The following is a 17,951-nucleotide window of genomic DNA, read 5'->3' as shown; positions in this document are numbered from 1 at the left end:
ATTAACATTAATGGTTGAATATTTTCTATGTCGAGGTTGTAGATTGTGTCGTTTTAATTACACGACGTATTGGATCAAAGAGTTTATTTTGAAAGTTCTATTTTATATGTTGAGAATGTAGATTTCATCTGTTTAATTACACAGCACTGGTTGAGAATTCAGTGTCCAGGAACGAGTTTTTAGAGTGTATCTTCTCAATTACAAGGCAGTTGTTGAGATATTAATGTTATATAGAGTTTCAATTTAAGATGTTGAATCACATTGATTATTTTGAAAGGTCCATTTTGTATGTTGAGTTTCCGGATTGTATCTATTGAATTAAACAGCAGTGATTGGATATTTTATTGTGCTTGTCAGAATTTTTATTTTTATATGGTGAAAGGATGTATTGGTGTTAAAAATAACATTGCACAATGTCAACTTTAACAATTCAAAATAATATCTAGTATTGAGAGACATCATTTGTGTATTGAATTATGAGGCGCTGTTATATTTCAGGCATTTACAGTTTGAAAGTTACCATTCACAGGTCGAGAATTACTATGAATTTCTTCACTGGAGGTTGCTCTCATGAACGATCTGCGTTATATTTAAACAAGGTGTTTGCTTCTCGATGTTGTGAAATTCAACAGATGAAATCTAAATACTCGTCATATGAAATGTAACTTTCATCACAAACAGTTGCATACAGTGTATAAATTAGGGATTCTCAACATGTAATATTGAAATTTCAACCACTGCTGTGTAATTCAAAATATACACTGTAAAACATCGACAATGAACAGAAACCTATTACAATTGCAGCAACCTGGAGAAAGCCAGATTCATCAAACAGAGAGCACATATCAACATGGTAGTGACATTATACCAAGTAAAGCATTGTTGACACATTATCAATGCTTGATGAATCTTGCTTTATCCAGGTTGCTGCAACAGGTTTTGGTTGTTCTCTGAATATGTTTAGAAAGCAGAAACCCAAAATTTTATATCAATAAACATGAACAGTATTAGGGAAAGAAGCTGCAGTTACCACAGTACAGTTCACATGATTTATTATTCCGCATGCTTCACGATGGAAGCAGAGATGATGAAAAAACCTCTGATGTCTCCATGTGTCCTTACAGTTGCTGCAGTGTCTGGTGGAGAGTATCTCTGCCCACCATGCTATTTTGTTGAGTTCCAACATGTCCACATCAAATATACTCATAAGTGGTTTAAAGATAGAGACATTATTTGTTTCAGGAGCAATTTGCTTACTTTTTGATGCCAAAAAAAGACCTGATCATTCAGTTAATTCAGACAATTCCTTTGTTATAATAAAGTTAATATATATTGTAGATAAAAAAGTAATCTAATTGTTTTTCAATACCATGTTATTGGAATCTACAGATGCATTCGTGTCCATGTTACTGTCACATTTCATGCAATATACTTTTTTAATGATCATATGAAAGTCAGTGATATTGAACTCACTGCAGTGAAAAGAACATTAAACAATGACAAAATCACTTTCATACATGGCTGAAGTGATACAATATTGCTCAAGTTTCGACAGTTACCCCATGCACGAGTTTTTATTAGCATGATGTACAAATTCTTATTACATCCAATCACAGCATTATAGAGGGGTAATTACAGCTTTAGAAAGCATTTTGCAGTTGTTGCATAAACTTGAACAAAAACAGAAACTTTTGCTAAAAAGAACATTATAGTATTTTGTATCTTAACATTGTATTTAAACATTGCTATTTTGTAGTAATAATCAAAGTACATGTAGTATTTTTTTCAAAATCACAAATAGTCACAAAAGTCATCCTAAATACAGTGCAACCCCCGCTATAACGCACCGCACGATAACACAAATTCTGATATAACGTGGTTGTGGTGTGGCTCCTGAAATTTTATATATTCATTCGCACATGATTTTTTCCATCAGAGTATGTGAAATAGTATATAAAAAACTTATTATCATTTTTGGGAAGAGATCATGTATGAAATTGAATACAATACGATCGTGGCATGGTTCCTGAAATTTTAAATACGAGTATGTGTATTTTTCTCATACCCAGAAAAATATTTTTTTAAATAAAGTACATGAAATAGTGTATGAAAACATTCATTATCATTTTGGGGAAGAGATCTTATATGAATTCGAATATAATATGATTGTGGTGTGGTTCCTGAAATTTTAAATATATGTATGTGTATTTTTCTCTTACCCAGAATTTGTTTCTTCAGAGTACGATAAATAGTGTGTAAAATGTTTATTATCATTTGGGGGAACAAATATAATACGATCGTGGTGTGGCTTCTGAAATTTACCAATTTCATCAGGTTCTTGAAGTGTTATGCCAAAATAAATATTATCGGAAATGTTACTTATTACTGATCCATGAGCAAAGCCATTAAGTCGTCTTTGTGATTGTCTTCAATTAATTCTGTATACAACCAGTGATCAAACAATAGCTGACATGTGTTTCTTCTTTAACTGCCTACACAACCAAGCAGCAGACAATGCGGTGGATGATCAAAGATTCTCACAATTTAGTAAACATCAAAAAACGAAAGTCGCCAACATATTTGCTGGGCTTGGCGGTGTTATTAGATGCAATCAGTTGACCAGTAAATAATGTCCACTTTATTAGCTGGAAATTGAAAGGGTATGAAATTTTATATGCGTTCAGCTTAAAAATCTTTATAAAAGTATTTTTCACGTGTTTCTTTTGATATTTACAAAATCTGAAGTAAAAGTTATATGCATGCTGAAAGCATGTGTTGTTTGTTAATTATTCTTGCTGTAGTTGTTAAAATGAATAGGCATACAAGTGTTAATTGGGAATTTACAATAGATAAAGGGACATGGAAATGCATATGATAAAATTTTAGCAGTATAAAATTTGTACAGACACTGTTCATAAACCCTGGAACGTAGTGAACCGTACATGTGCTTCGTCTTTTTTAACCTAATTTTGCTGTCATTTTTTTCCCATTGAAGTCAGACACATAATGATCTGTGACAAAATTACTGAATAGTTTAAATATGTATGCACTTTTTGCAATGGAATTACATGTATTATGGATTAACTGCATGCCACGACGGTACGATATCAGACGGTAAGTAAATGGTGTTAATACTCTGTTCATGCTATATATTAGATGTTTAATTCAGACACAATGATCTGTGACAAATTTATTGAATATTTTAAATCTGCAATTTTGCAATGGAATTACATGCATTATGGATGAATTGCTTGCCACAACAGCACGATAGTAAATGGTGTTGATACCCTATTCATGATATACATTAGACGAATAAACGTATATGTTCCAACGTGTTGTTCTCTGAAAAAAGTGTAATACTGTAAAACCCCACATTAACTTGACCCTGCTGTTAACACGATCCAATTTTGGGGACCCCAATTATCGTGTTATAGCAGGGTTCCACTGTACATGTACGTTCATGCATACTTTTCAAAGATAAATGCTCGTGCAAACTAAAAACCTAACGCAACATGTTTTGTTATCTTTATCGTTGGTGTGTTTATTTCATGTGCAAACTGATGGTTAAAGCACAATAGGCTCTCTTCTGCAGATTTATTTTCTTTACCATTATATTGAAAATAATGTACTTTGGGATAAGTAATCATTCTGTTTAACCACAGGCTATTAAAATTGTTTGATGCTGATAAAAGAAAAATTGGTGTAAAAAAGGAAAAACTTGTGAACAAATTGGTATAATTAATATGAAATTTTGCATATATCTGTTTATTGTCTTCCATTCCTTGCTTCAGACATGTCACCTTAGTAACAGTTATTTGATAATGAAGAGTGAAAGTTCAAAATAAGATTAGTCATTTAAAAAGGACAATGGTATTGCTCTGAAGTATATACAAAGATCTAATTCAGCCTGTTTTATTAACCATAAGACCTATATCACTCCATCATTCCGCTCACTTGTCAAACTACCTTGTATGAAAATTAATTCCTACCTCTACAATTCACCAAGAGAAATTACAAGCAACTCATCAATACAAAATCTCAAAACTTACTTAAACCTAGATAAACATATACCCTTTTGTCTTGTTTTGTTCATTTTCCTTTTCCATGGTTATGCATATACATTGGGCCATAATAAAGAAAAATGACAAATGAAGTTTCTGTCTCTTGTAAAATATGGAATCCAAATCATTACTGCACAAGTAATCACAATCAGTTGCACTTTAAATTAGAAACATTATTTTACATGCTTTGATAACAGTTTGATTGCCATGTTTTCTTCATATAGAAGCTTTGTTGCTCACGCCAAACCAAAAAGATTTTCAAAACATGGAAGATTTTTATTATTCTGTTTTGTTTTGAAGAATTTTTTGCCATTGTGAATTTGAGAAGTAATGCCAAAATGCTTAACCAAATTTTACTTTCTTAATGCTTGACATGTCAACATTTTTGGCACTTTTCACAATTGAAATATTAAAATCAACTGATTATAAATCTACATTCAGATAAACTGAAATGAGGAAAAGTTTATCTGGTAAGAAAAGTAATACTGTACTAGACATCACAGTGTCATAGAGGAAAACAAAAGAAAGAAATTTTCCCATCAGTGAGTCGAAACTCACTACCTCATGCTCCAGCATCAAATGTGTGTAAGTCATGCACTTTATCCACCTGACCACAATAACTGTAGCTGTAACATGATATACCACATACAGAAACATTCCAAATACTATTCAACGAAATTATTGAGAACTCAGTTGGTACATATGACATTATTTTTGTGTATTATTATGACTTTTAAAGCTGACTAAACCAGACTTTTTGCTAATGCAAGTTGAAATTGCTTGCTTGTTATTGGATATTTTCTTTTGAGACAATGTGCACAGAGAAAAAGAGTAATCCACATATAACATAATAAAATTCAATGAGCATATGTACAAAATTAGTTATTTTCCCCTCTGGTCTTTAAACATCAATTATTGCTTCAAGCTTTTATATATAACACTTTGAGCTTTAAAAAGCAACATTCTGTCATATTGCATTTCAAAATAACATTGTATCAGCTGAGATTATGAATGTTTGCACACCAGTAGAGCACAGAGTACTGGGTTACTGAGCCTGGATCAGAATTCAGTTTTATTTTGTTAACAATACTGAACAATCTCTCACAGTCAGCATTAGAATGGTAAAGAACCATTATACCTTTCATAACATGACAAAGAAGAGGAAATTTATATCTTCCAGTCATTTGGGTCTTTTAGGTGGGAAATAAGGTGCCATTGCACATCAATTCTGTCCGCATGAAGTACATCATCAGGTAGAATGCCAACTTGATACTTCAGGAGTTCTCCTTCTAACTTATTGGCAACCTTTCCTGCAGCAAGGTACATCATATGACAGGGACAACCTGATATTGACACTGATGGAGACATTTTTCAAAATATAAAATGCAACTCCTTTATGAATTTTCATGGCTTCTGCAATTTTAAGAGAATTATCTTCTGTTAAACACCTAACAATATTTGATGAGTTTGTTCATGCACATGCATATTTTCTGGAATCAGGAAACATCCATTTGAACAAAGGACCAATGTAGTCTTCCACTGCTAGTCAAGGTTTCTTTGATGACCAATATTAAATTATTTTACACACAGCCAGCAATGGATATGAAGCTGCCCTAGCATGGAACACTGTATTGTGTAATTCATGTATTCATCTTTGAATCAGTTTTATGTCTTTTTCTAATCCATCTGGGAAATTATTTGAAAAACATTTTTGCTCTAACACATGGCATCGACTAGAATAAATCTGACTTGACTTTTAGCGCCAAATACCTACAGACTGGTTCTGTACCAGATATGGATTAGAACAAAGAATCTGCGAGCAAAGATTAAAAATTTAAAAACCACTCTGTTCTCTCATAACTATGCCATGTAACTGCTATAAATAGAACCCGAGGTCAAAAGTTTAAGTAGAAACCAGCATGTTTCTTGGAAAAAGGACAGCAGCTTTAAATAGAACATAATACTGTTAGGAAAGTGCATGCAAGTCTACAGACAAGCATACTCTTATATCGTAGTTACTTAGAAGCTGTCTTTTCTAGAATACGGTCTGAAAGATTAATGGAATGTTAGTGAAAATGAGAAAACAAATGATTGATTTTTTTGGAGGAGGATATACTGAAAACGCATAATCCGAATACATTTACTCCAAAAGCATAATGGTTGGCATGTATGTATAAGTGGCAGAAAAGTGCCATCTGAGCATTAAATAAGTTGGGGGTACAAACAAATGGGGAGGTATATTCAGACTATATATATATATATTGTCTTTAATGCTACTAGCACTGGGAAAGACCAGCTCAGTTAGATGCTCAAATCAATTTCAGAATTGTTTTGTTGATTTTTTTCTAAATATCTTTTTTTTGTTGACCCTGAGGGAAAGAGTGCTAGGGTTGGCACCGGGAATGATCACCAGAAAATATTTTTGGGTGCCTAATTGAGTCAGTTTAATTCAGTACTTGAAGTGCTAAGTACATTATATATACTAATCATTATCATATATATATATATATATATATATATATATATATATATATATATATATATATATAATGATTAGTATATAGTTTGAAATTGTTACATAGTTTGAAATGATGCCATTCTACAGCCAAATATGGCTACAGTTACTAAAATTAGAAGAAGAAAAAAAAACATGTAAACAACTTTCCTCAGAATATCTTGGAACAGAATTGAACAAAGTGTTTTGGCATAGGCAACTTTCAGTATTGGACAAATAGATATTATAGAAACCCTGAAATAATTAAATACATAAAATGAGGAATTAACAGCATTGGAGGAATTTCAGTAGAACGCATCCTACTGACCCCAATTTCTTAGTCAGCTGTTCTTAGGCAGATGTCAGCCATGTGAGTTATCTTGTTAGATCCAGCATAAGTGTGAATTATAATGCATTTTAAAAGATTTGTGTATTCTTAAACATTTTAGAATTGATGAGAAAGGAAGATAGTCATGTCCGGGCAAAATAGCAAGGTGGTGACAGGTGTTGGGTATGTGGGAACATCGTACAAAGACAAGATGAAACAGATGACTGAGCAAGAGCGGATCATTGAGGAGAAAAGAAGGCAGATTATTCTGAAAATGGAAGCTGAGCAGAAGAAGACTGTGGTACAAGCAAATCCTGTAAATAAACCACAGCTGAATAAAGGGTAAACCTTATTCTTACCTGTGTTCTGATTTCTTAAGTTTCTGTAGCTTTCCAGTGAAGTCCAGTTCTCAAGTTTTCCCCCCATTTAAGTTATCTTTTGTTTGCCTGATAGGATATTTGTCTTAAGGATACGAAAAGTGCAGTTGCCATGACTGTGTGCCTTCTCTTAAAAAGTGCATGGAAATAAATTATTAAACAGTTTTTAATAATTGACCTTGGGGTAAATTTTTGTACATGAGGCATGAATACATTATCTCACGGTATCTCCTGTCACTATCAGCTTGCCCACCAAGGCATTACATACTTGGAAGAGCATTTACATCAAATTTTATAGTAACTGATTTGGCACGAATCCCTGTATCCATAAGGAGACCACTCTAGTATTCCACTTTGTCAAGAATTTAACACTTCTGTTGCGAAAACATGTCAAAACACCTTTTTAGAGGACAAGATTTGCAAGATTATGGATATACTCCTGACAGGTTATAATTAGGTAAGTACTATTCTAGAAACATATTTTACACCACAAATTGGTTTCAAATTAACCTTAATAATTTCTATCTTTTGCATTGGTCACAAATGCAGGGCCAGAAATTTCCCTGAGCCAAATATCCTGGACCCAAACAATTTTGACCAGGTTTCCCAGCAGTTATTCCTGCTGAAATGTTTGGCAGACTCTTATTTTGATCACAGTTTAACATCTTTGATGAACAATGTGGATGCAGATGTTTTTGAAAGAGATCGGCAATGAAAACAGTGAGATTTAACATGAAAACATTGTACATAAAAATGATATTTACTGTTTTATATGTGCATTATTCGCTGTGATGTACTGTAGATATTACGACCCATGTGTCCTACAGTTGGACTCGACCTGTACAAAATTTGATTAAGAAATGATTGACTGTGTCATCAAGAAGGAAAAGCAACCCCAGAAATCTTGGATTATATTTTTCATATGACAGAAAATGCTAATTTTATTTGACAAAAGAACATTAACTTGGTTGATGGTCTTTGAAAACAATTAAGCTGTCTGCTGCATTGTGCCTTTACATATGTGATGGCATGTTTGACATCACGAGGTGTTATCTGACACGTTGTATATATACTGAAATTGTTATATGGGTTTCTTAATTGATATAACAGTTTTGTAATAAAAACAGGCAATTGTTCAAATGAGAAATCCAGCCTTCATAGTCATTATCACTTTATTAATCCACAATTCTAAGCAATTTTCCCAATTTCCAAAGTAACTACTCCAGTAGCCTAAGTGATTAGATCGTCTTCCTCGGATGCATGAGGTCATGGGTTTGAATCCCAGTCGAGTCATGCCAGAGACTTATAAAAATGGTACTAGCAGCTGCTTCTCTTGATGCTTAGCATTTATCTTGGATGTGGGAGGTCACAGGTTTGAACCCCGGCCAAGACATACCAACTTATAAAAATGGTACTAGCATTGGTGCTCAGCATTAAGAGGTTAGTCCTATTACTGGTTGGCCTGGTGTCAGGATAATATGACTGGGTATGACATGCTACATGTCTGCAGTATGATGCCACAGTGCTAGACATCACTATAAATTTCTACACTGCAGACATCATATCAATATGACTGGAAAATTGTTAAAGATACGTTAAAAATCCAGAGCACAGACACACACACAAACACTCTCCACACATAATTTATACAAAGTCCAGACATGATCCACTTTTTTCAGTCAGCATTCCATAAATGTTGACAACTGATTTTAAAAAATACAATTTAGAAATAGCTAAGATCATTTATAAATGAGAAATAAACAAAACTATTTATTCCTTGTTTATTTGTTTTATTAGTTTCATTAGATCGAAGATCAAAGATATGGAGTCATATTTCATAAACTGGATTAACGAGTTGATTGAGGATAGAACATGTCATTTGATATGACTAATTTGTCGGATCATTTGTTATCACATTATGTGACACTTTTTCTAACCCATCGCAGGCATCATAAATTAATCGAAAGTTTTGGATAACATTTGCTCATAGCTTATATGATGCTTATTGTTTACTTCAAATATGTTCCCCAATCACATTACGTTAGCAATTTTAGCCTATTACCTCACAAATCCAGCACAACTAAAAGATGAAAATTGGCTTTTTCTAAGACAAAGGCCTATAACTCTTGCCAATTAACTCCCCTTGCCACTGCCAGATGTTGCCAGTTTTTAGCTTCACTACTGTACTGATAAAGTCATACATTTGACCTCCAACAATCCAAGCCATTTTAGTGCTCAAATTGGACCTTTCACCTTTCTTTATGGATATATTCTGTGGAACAATCATTCTTTTGCAGGTTGTATACATTATTTTTACAACTTCTGCCAAATATGAGTGATTTTTTCTCTCACCTTTATGGCCTTACTCTATTTAAGACCATGTCATGCCAAACTTTTGTTGACTTCATTTTGTCATTTACAAGTTTTTGCGACTATGTTTGCATACTCCGTTAGAAATGGAGATAGTATTAGCAAGATAATGATATGTTGCATTGCTAATTTATATTTGGTTTTCTTTTTTGGTATTGTTTTGATAGTAAGCTATAAGCATCTAAACATGACACTATTTTCACTTTCCATTTGTAATGAGAGTGATTTAGTGAGGTAGAAATATATCACATTACTAATTTATGCTTTGTTTTTCATTTCTTGTGTCGTTTCATTGGTAATGTTATCCAAGTGCAAAAGGTTCATAGCCAGGATGGACAACCATGACTCCTGTATTGTATGTACAAAATGTACATTGTCAATACCATACATTGTATGTAACATGTGGTCAGAGGTAGTCTGAGCTTTATTTGTCTAGAAGGCAGCTAAAGGGAAGGAATGATGGAATAAGTTGAAGAAGGAAAGCATTGATGTTGTCGGTATACAGCCCAAATCAACTTCCTTTGTGATCCTTGAAGGAGGTGCTGCTACCCCACCCTCCCACCCCACCCCCTAGTTTGTTTTTTGCAACCAATGGTCATGTTCACATCAGCGTGCAGGGGAGGAGGATGTGGAAAGGGTACAACTCTCTGCCTTCAAACAGCTGTATCATCTCGACCAAAATATGGTGACACAACTCCTAACATCGGGACAAATTTTTGCTCTTTTTCCCTTGCTTCCAAACCTTTTTCTAGCAAATTGGGAGAGTGCTCCAGTGGCTGAGTGGTTAGCACATCTGCCTTGGATGTGGGAGGTTGTTGGTTTGAACCCCGGCTGAGTCATACTATAAATCACTATAAATTGTAACACTGCAGACATCATAGTGATATGACTGAAAAATTGTTAAAGCTACGTTAAAAATCCAAAACAAACACAAACACACACTCACACACACACAAAGAGTTCATTGGGAGAGTATTCCCCACAATTTAGGCATAAGTCACCCACCCACTGCAAAGCCCCACCCCCACCCCACCACTGGCATGTATGAGATCTGAGTGACAGATCCATCCATCTAGCCACACCATCTACAACTTACTATTACTATGCCTGATATTTCAGTGAGAAAAATCTCTTTCCAGCCAGGCTTTTGAAGTGGCTAGCAGGACTATCCTATATTCCGCCAGCATCCAGGCTGACCATACACCTAGCAAACCAGACAGCAGTTCCAGCAATGTTAGACTTCAGAATGTTCACTGCTTATCAACAACCCAGCATAACAAAGTTGCAAGCAAACCCAGAATGAGACTTAACACAGTGAGTTTGAAGATGCTCCATCAAATCAACCATAATCGGATCCCACCATGGAGCAGACTGAAATCAGCTTTAAAGCCACAGTTGAGGAGGTTTGTCAGGTGTTGGCCACTTCAGAATGCCCTACACCCCCTACTGCTACTCAAGACTATAAAGTTAAAACGTTGGTAGATTTTGGTGAGGAGGAAGAGGTGCCATCCTTCTGATTCCTTCTGCAGTGAGCTAAAATTAAGATCAATGATCAACTTTCAGGTAAAATTGGTGACCTTAGAAATTTTAGGGCTTTCTTCTCAGAAAGCCAAATTCCAGCAATATTCTACTCTCGCTTGTATAAAAATCACTCAGATACCTTCATTACTGATTCCTAGCCCTCAGCAAGAATTTAGCCATCATTCAAATGACCGCTTCATTTTATTTTAAAGGGGATACAAATGTGTTCTATGCCACGTCCAAGCTTGTTTGGAATGTTGTCACTATGCCTATAATGTTAGATTTGGCCACATTAGCAATCTTCCGACTCATGGAAAAGTCAGACAATAACCCCATTAGGGAGGCAATGATAGGGTCATTAACCGGGCAGCTTACATACCATGACTAATGCCTTAATGCTTTGGACAACTTGGACCTGATATGGCATGATGCTTGTCACTCAGATCTCATCTTACCCTTGCTTTACAGATGACCCCATTTGGGTCACCATTGCTTTTTGGAGGAAGAATCAAAGAAGTTAGGAAGCAGGCAACTCGTGAACTGTCCCTCCATCTCGCCGCTCAGCCCACACAGGTGTTTGGAAACACTCAGCCCCCACCAGTACAAAGGGACATTAAGTGGCCTCAGGAAAAGGGATCGTTTCACTCAGATATGTACCAATATTGATTCCAACCCAATCCCAGGAGACAACTGTCTAACCAGCCTAGGAGGCAATCATACGGAGTCAGTAAGAAATTATTATTTAAAACAAATGTATACAGTACAAGAGTTGTGAATTTTTCATTGTCCACACATAATTCATACAAAGTCCAGACAAGATCTGCTTTTTTCAGTCAAAATTCCATAAATGTTGACAACGGATCTGCCAAATCCCTCAGAATGATTGGGTGATCCAGGTCATTTTGGAGGGGCTTAGGGTTTCATTTATCCAACCCCCTCCCATTTCCATCTCTTCCATCTTCACAGATGTACTCTCAGATTGGGAGAAGGATGCCTTTCTACAACAGTAAATATTGTCACTCATCGAAAAACAGGTGGTAAAGATTGTGCAAAGATAATTAGCTCTGGTGTTTTATTCAAGGCTTATTTGGAAAGCAAATGGCAAGTTGTGGCCCATCATCAACTTAAGTCACTGCAACCAATTCATTGCAACCTCGAAATTCAAGATGGAGACAGCAAGATCAGTCCCTCTCTCCATCCCACAGGGCAAGTATGCCATCAGTCTATACATCATGCATACCGGAAATTTCTGTTTTGCTTACTGCAACATGGTTTATCAGTTCACGGTCCTTCCCTTTGGCCTCAAGTCAACATCAACCTTTGGGCTTTTACCAATGTTATGGATTGTGTCATTACCCTGTTCTAATTGAGGTCATCTACATCATTGGCAGCATACCTGGACAATATCCTCCAGAAACATTGTAAGTTCTATTCTACTCCATGGCAAGAATGATCTCTTTAGATCATCTAGGCTTTTTAGTGAATTGGGAAAAGTCAGACCTCTGTGCTTCCCAGAATTTTGTTCACCCAGGAACAGAGGTTTTCACCAACCAGAATTTAGTGCAGCTTCCTCATGTTTGTGTAATCAGAATTATTGAACTCATGGAGTCCATTTGCAACAGGACTTGCATTTTAGTGAGAGTTGTTTTAACTCCTCAGTATATTCAATGCAGCAGTGATTTGATCTCTCTTGGCCATCTTTTCATGCACTTTTATGAATGACATTGCTAGCACAATGGTGTTTCTTTTCAAATCCCAGCAATCAATCAGTGATGATAATGCCTGAGAACAAACATTCCTACGTCAGCAGCGCAACCCAGGTTGACTGGTCTTGGGGATCCTGCTGCAGATGCTCCAAGAGGAAATAATGGTATGTACCAATGCCAGTACACACAGGTGGGGTGCCCACCTGTTGCCAAACTTCACTACTGTCAGCAACATGTGGAAACCAGGGGAGTGCTCTCTAACCAACAGTCTTTTAGAATGAAGGCTGTCATTTGTGTCTTTCTCATTTGGAAAGATTGCCTCTCAGACAAAATGGTCCTCATTATTCTAATAACTGTGGTGACCTACTACCTCAAACAGTGGTCACCAAGTCTGCCAACCTGTGTGATCTGCTTTGGCAGACAAGTCAGACACGTTCAAAGCAGACTCTGTGACTTGGCCATCATTCTATCCAGGAAAGAAGGCCAAGTCCTTTACATGGAATGGTCTCGCCATCAATCAGTCTTTACTAAGATCTGCACCCTCTGGGGGCATCCAATGATCAATCTTTTTGTGACAAGGTGGAACCCACCTTTGCCTCCATAGTCCCAGGCCCAGACGCTTGGGCCATGGACACGTTGTCACTCAGTTTCAAGGGGCTGTGGGCTTCTTACCTGCCCAACCCCACAGTACTGATACAAAAATGAGAAGTTATGGGGTCAAGAATGTAATATAATTCTAATAGTCCCTCTTAGATGGGACAAGTTCTGGATCACTAAATCTACTCAATCTAATGATTGATTTACCCAGGAAGACTTTGGCCAATTTTAATAACATCACCCCTCTGAGTGCATCAATCCCTAAACATGCCAAAAAAAAAATTCTCTGGCTCTTCGAGGAGAAACAATTGGCCCCAACTACAATCAAAGGCTACCGCTTCATGATCTTGGACACATTCCAGCATCATGGCAGAGATTAGGCTTGATCTTTAGGATCTTATAAGTTATATATTATGTGCTTGGGGAACATATTTGAAGGAGAAAATAAATTTTTCAGTAAATTATGTGCCTTCGATAATACCTACCAAATCACATTACTTTAAAACCCTACCAAACCTGCCATGTGAGCATCCTCATTAGTATATCACTCAGCTGAGAACTAGTGACACCTGGTATTGGCATGGGGAGGTGATAGGCAAGACTTTTTTGCTCTTTGTCTATTTGAGATAGACCGGAAAAGATGAGTTTTGTCTTTTAGTAGAGCTGGATTTGTAAGATATTCCTAACCTAATGTGATTAGATAAGTATTCTCGGTGAACATAATTTACTGAAAAATTTGCTTGTGTGTTTGTCCATATACAAGATAACTGGTGACTGAACTTGCAGTTAGCTCACATACTTTCAGTGGCAGTACTTATTTACACACATTCTTGCTCTCTCTCTTTCTTTGTCTCTCTCTCTGTTGCACACGCACACACTCTTACAGACACACACACAGACACACACATGATGTCTGCATTGTGTTCATGAGTTCTCTTCATGCTAACATGACAATAACCAGATAAAAAAGACAAACTTTCTATGTTTGAAAATTAAAATTTAATGTTAATTTGTTATAAACTGGTAGACAAATTTGTTCAAATTTTACAAATATAATAAATGCATTGAACTCTAGTTTACGGTAGATGAGCTTATTGAAAGGTTGCAAGATGCATCTGGCATTGTACATCTACCTTACATGGTGTCATTGTACATCTACCTTACGTGGTGTCATTGTACATCTACCTTATGTGGTGTCATTGTACATCTACCTTACATGGTGTCATTGTACATCTACCTTACGTGGTGTCATTGTACATCTACCTTACATGATGTCATTGTACATCTACCGTACATGGTGTCATTGTACATCTACCTTACATGGTGTCATTGTACATCTACCTTACATGGTGGCATTGTACATCTACCGTACATGGTGGCATTGTACATCTACCTTACATGGTGGCATTGTACAATCTACCTTACATTGTGGCATTGTACAATCTACCTTACATTGTGACATTTATAACCTCATGATATGTTATCCTTGTTACTTAGGTAAAAAATATTATGATTGATTTATTCTACTACAAAGTCGTGCAATAAAATAGGTGATTGTTTAGGGTATACAACAATTGTGGATGGAATGAGTGAATTATTATGTTGGAAATAAATGAGAAATCACAGGTGCATTTGATTCACTTGTATTTCAGACCAGTATCTATGAAAACTTTAATAAAACTTGCATTCATGTAGTAATTGTATGATTTTTTGTGTAACTGTTTCCTTTCTTATCAGAAAAGTGAAGACACCACCAGTTCCTAAAACATCTGGGATATTTGTTAATGATGGCAATTTTCTGGAGAGATTTAAGCAGCTGCAAGGAATAAAGACTGGCACTCCACCTGGTAATACACAAATCCTAAAATGTCTTCATGAAACTAATAACCTCAACAGTCTCGGTAACAAGCTAAGAGTTACAGCATTTCCTGAAACTTTAAAAAATAATATGCTCTGTTAACAAACATATTTGTTTTCTTTTCATTTTCCTATCAAGATGTTTGGTACAGTACAGTTCACAAGATTTTTTTAAAAAACCCACATGCTGCAGTGGGTGTTGGAGAGAGAGTGGAGAAGATAAGGAATAAAATCCTTCATCACCTCAGTGCATCCTGATGGAATTGCTGTAACAGCTCTCAGACAATTACTCCGTGCACTGTGCTTTCTTGCTGATGATGACTGCAGATTTCATGTGGTCTCTATAAAATTAGCATGGTTTATTGTGTATGATCCCTTCAAGCATTTTTTTATAGATTCACAGAGAGAGAGAGAGGTGCCAATTTATTTACATTATCAGCTGATTGTAAACATTTCCTGGTTCTAATGAATATAATGTACTAAAAATTATGCCAAATAAGAATTTAGATAATATTCAAAATGTCAGTGTCTCGCAAAGAGTATTAATACTACTGTACATTTTTTCATGTAGAAAAGGCCTGTCAACATCTTTTGCAATAAGTTTACGTTTACTTTATTCAAACAAATCTGAACAAATTTATCCACTGACTTGACAAGACCTTGTTTAATTTGCTTGAACAGTGTAAATTTAACCTTGTTTAGTTCGCTTGAACAGTGTAAATTTAACCTACTGTTTAAATTGGTATGGACAGTTAAATTCAGATGACAATCACTTCTATTAATGTAAACCTGACAACCACTTCTGTGTTTTTGAAAACCTAAGAACAAAACAGAAGACAATGAATTTACACTTAAACGTGAGCTATGTATTTAGTCCTTAAACAGTAATGACACAGACATGAGGCTGAATACACATTTTCACAAATATGAACTAGTTCAGTTCTGAGTGCACATGTACTGTAAGCGAGTGGTCATTTAATTTATGGGGATATATTGTTCTTTCCAAGGATGGTATTTTTTATTCCTTAATTCATCACAAGATAAATTATTTTCAAATAAAACAAGGATTGGAATAGTGTCCTTTTTATACTACAAATCAGAACAAGACAGTTGTTTTTAAGCACCACCCACCCACCCCACAATCCTTTACAAACTTGGGTCTCTTCCTAATGAAGACTTGGGAAAGGTGCATTTGTAACATGAAGCCATCTGACTTAGAGCATTGTACTTAACAGTTCAAATTATGGTACCATCATTAACAAAGGAAGTCAGGTAATTGTTCATAATTAATCTGAACTCATCAAATTGTTGAAAAGAACAATAATGTGGAAAGTTGTCAAAGCTTAGATATTCAGAAAGTTTAATTTCCCAAAAGTGGATGTTTCCACTTGTATTGTACTTTATGTTTATGAGAACTCTTGCATAGGTTAAATGTTGGAACTTATGCGATATTGTTTCACATAAACCAGGTATGAATGTGATTTTGCTGTAATAAATGTTTTACATTTATCTTTCATGTAGAGACCAAACTTCTTTTTATCTACTGGTTCATACTACTACAAGAAAAACACATGTTGGCAGCTTTCTCTTTTTTGTCTTCTGTTTTTCTTATTTAATAAATCATTACCCCATAATTTAAACAATCTTTAGTTGTGAGATTAATTTTGATGATTACCAGTTATGAAAATTAATTGATTTATAACTTCAGATGAGAATCTTTTTTATTCCTTTGAGCAAATATTTGTACACAGTATGCATTGGAGAAAAGAAGACTTTCTGGCTTTATTGTTCATAGCTCAATAATAATAAGATTAACACTTATTAACATTTTAATGACCTGACTTCTTTAGCTTAAACCATAATTATTTGAAAAATGTCAAATGCAATTACAAACATGTGATTTTGGGGAAGCATAAGCGTATTAGCACTGTCTCCCCAAACAGTAACAAAAAATTAAAACATCACTGATCTTGATGCCAGTACAAATATTTATTCAGAAAATGTACCTAAACTTACATACAAAGAGTAACAATTGATAAGAACTAATTAATTACGATTCAGAAGGTTGTCATTTCAGTCAATTAATTAAATCTGTTGGTCATACTGATATAATTTTGTACAGTTAAAAATGTTTGTGTGTTAATTTCTACAGTCATCATAGGGTTACCAAATAATGTTTCAGTTGTAAGAGCAGAAGGGAATGTGTGTAGGATTTTATCTCTATGATTTGAATATTTGGAACGGTATAGAAGAAAGTGTTTTGCATTCTCCATTTCACTGCAGGAGCAATAGTTAGAATAGAGAGAACCTGACTTCTTTCAAAACTAAGCTATAATGAAAGGGCAGTGATTGACTACTAACATATTTTGAAGTGATAATTTACAAATAGAAACTGTGAACATCTTTATTCATATCAAGAAAGATGCAGTCATAAAACAATTTTTTCTTCAAAATTGCATCACATCTTGCCAAATAATAAAATCAAATTCTTGTTTGTTTTGGCACAAAAGTTTGCACTTCTTCAAGAATTTGGTTAAATGATTTTAAGATCTTGGGACCCATGCTACAAACCAAATTCATATATGACCCATTCCCCAAAAGAAACTTTTTACATATTAGTTTCATACTTTGAAAAATATT

The 17,951-nt window shown here is 35.1% G+C and overlaps 1 protein-coding gene across 2 annotated transcripts in view; it reads left to right on the top strand.

Moving 5' to 3' along the window:
* LOC149800783 (uncharacterized) overlaps window positions 1–17,951 on the top strand; it is a 69,445-nt gene that overhangs the window by 405 nt on the left and 51,089 nt on the right. For both annotated transcript variants that reach the window (XM_089954763.1, XM_089954762.1), the window contains exons 2-3: window positions 7,005–7,225; window positions 15,192–15,301. In XM_089954763.1, the coding sequence (XP_089810889.1) occupies window positions 7,029–7,225; window positions 15,192–15,301 (307 nt within the window). In that variant the 5' untranslated portion in view covers window positions 7,005–7,028. The remainder of the gene's footprint in view (window positions 1–7,004; window positions 7,226–15,191; window positions 15,302–17,951) is intronic.

The sequence above is a fragment of the Sinohyriopsis cumingii genome, chromosome 4, assembly GCF_028554795.1.
Source record: "Sinohyriopsis cumingii isolate HCF-2022 chromosome 4, ASM2855479v2, whole genome shotgun sequence".
NCBI lineage: Eukaryota > Metazoa > Mollusca > Bivalvia > Unionida > Unionidae > Sinohyriopsis > Sinohyriopsis cumingii.
Note: the sequence above shows the minus strand (reverse complement) of the source record. Positions and strands in the feature narration are given on the sequence as shown.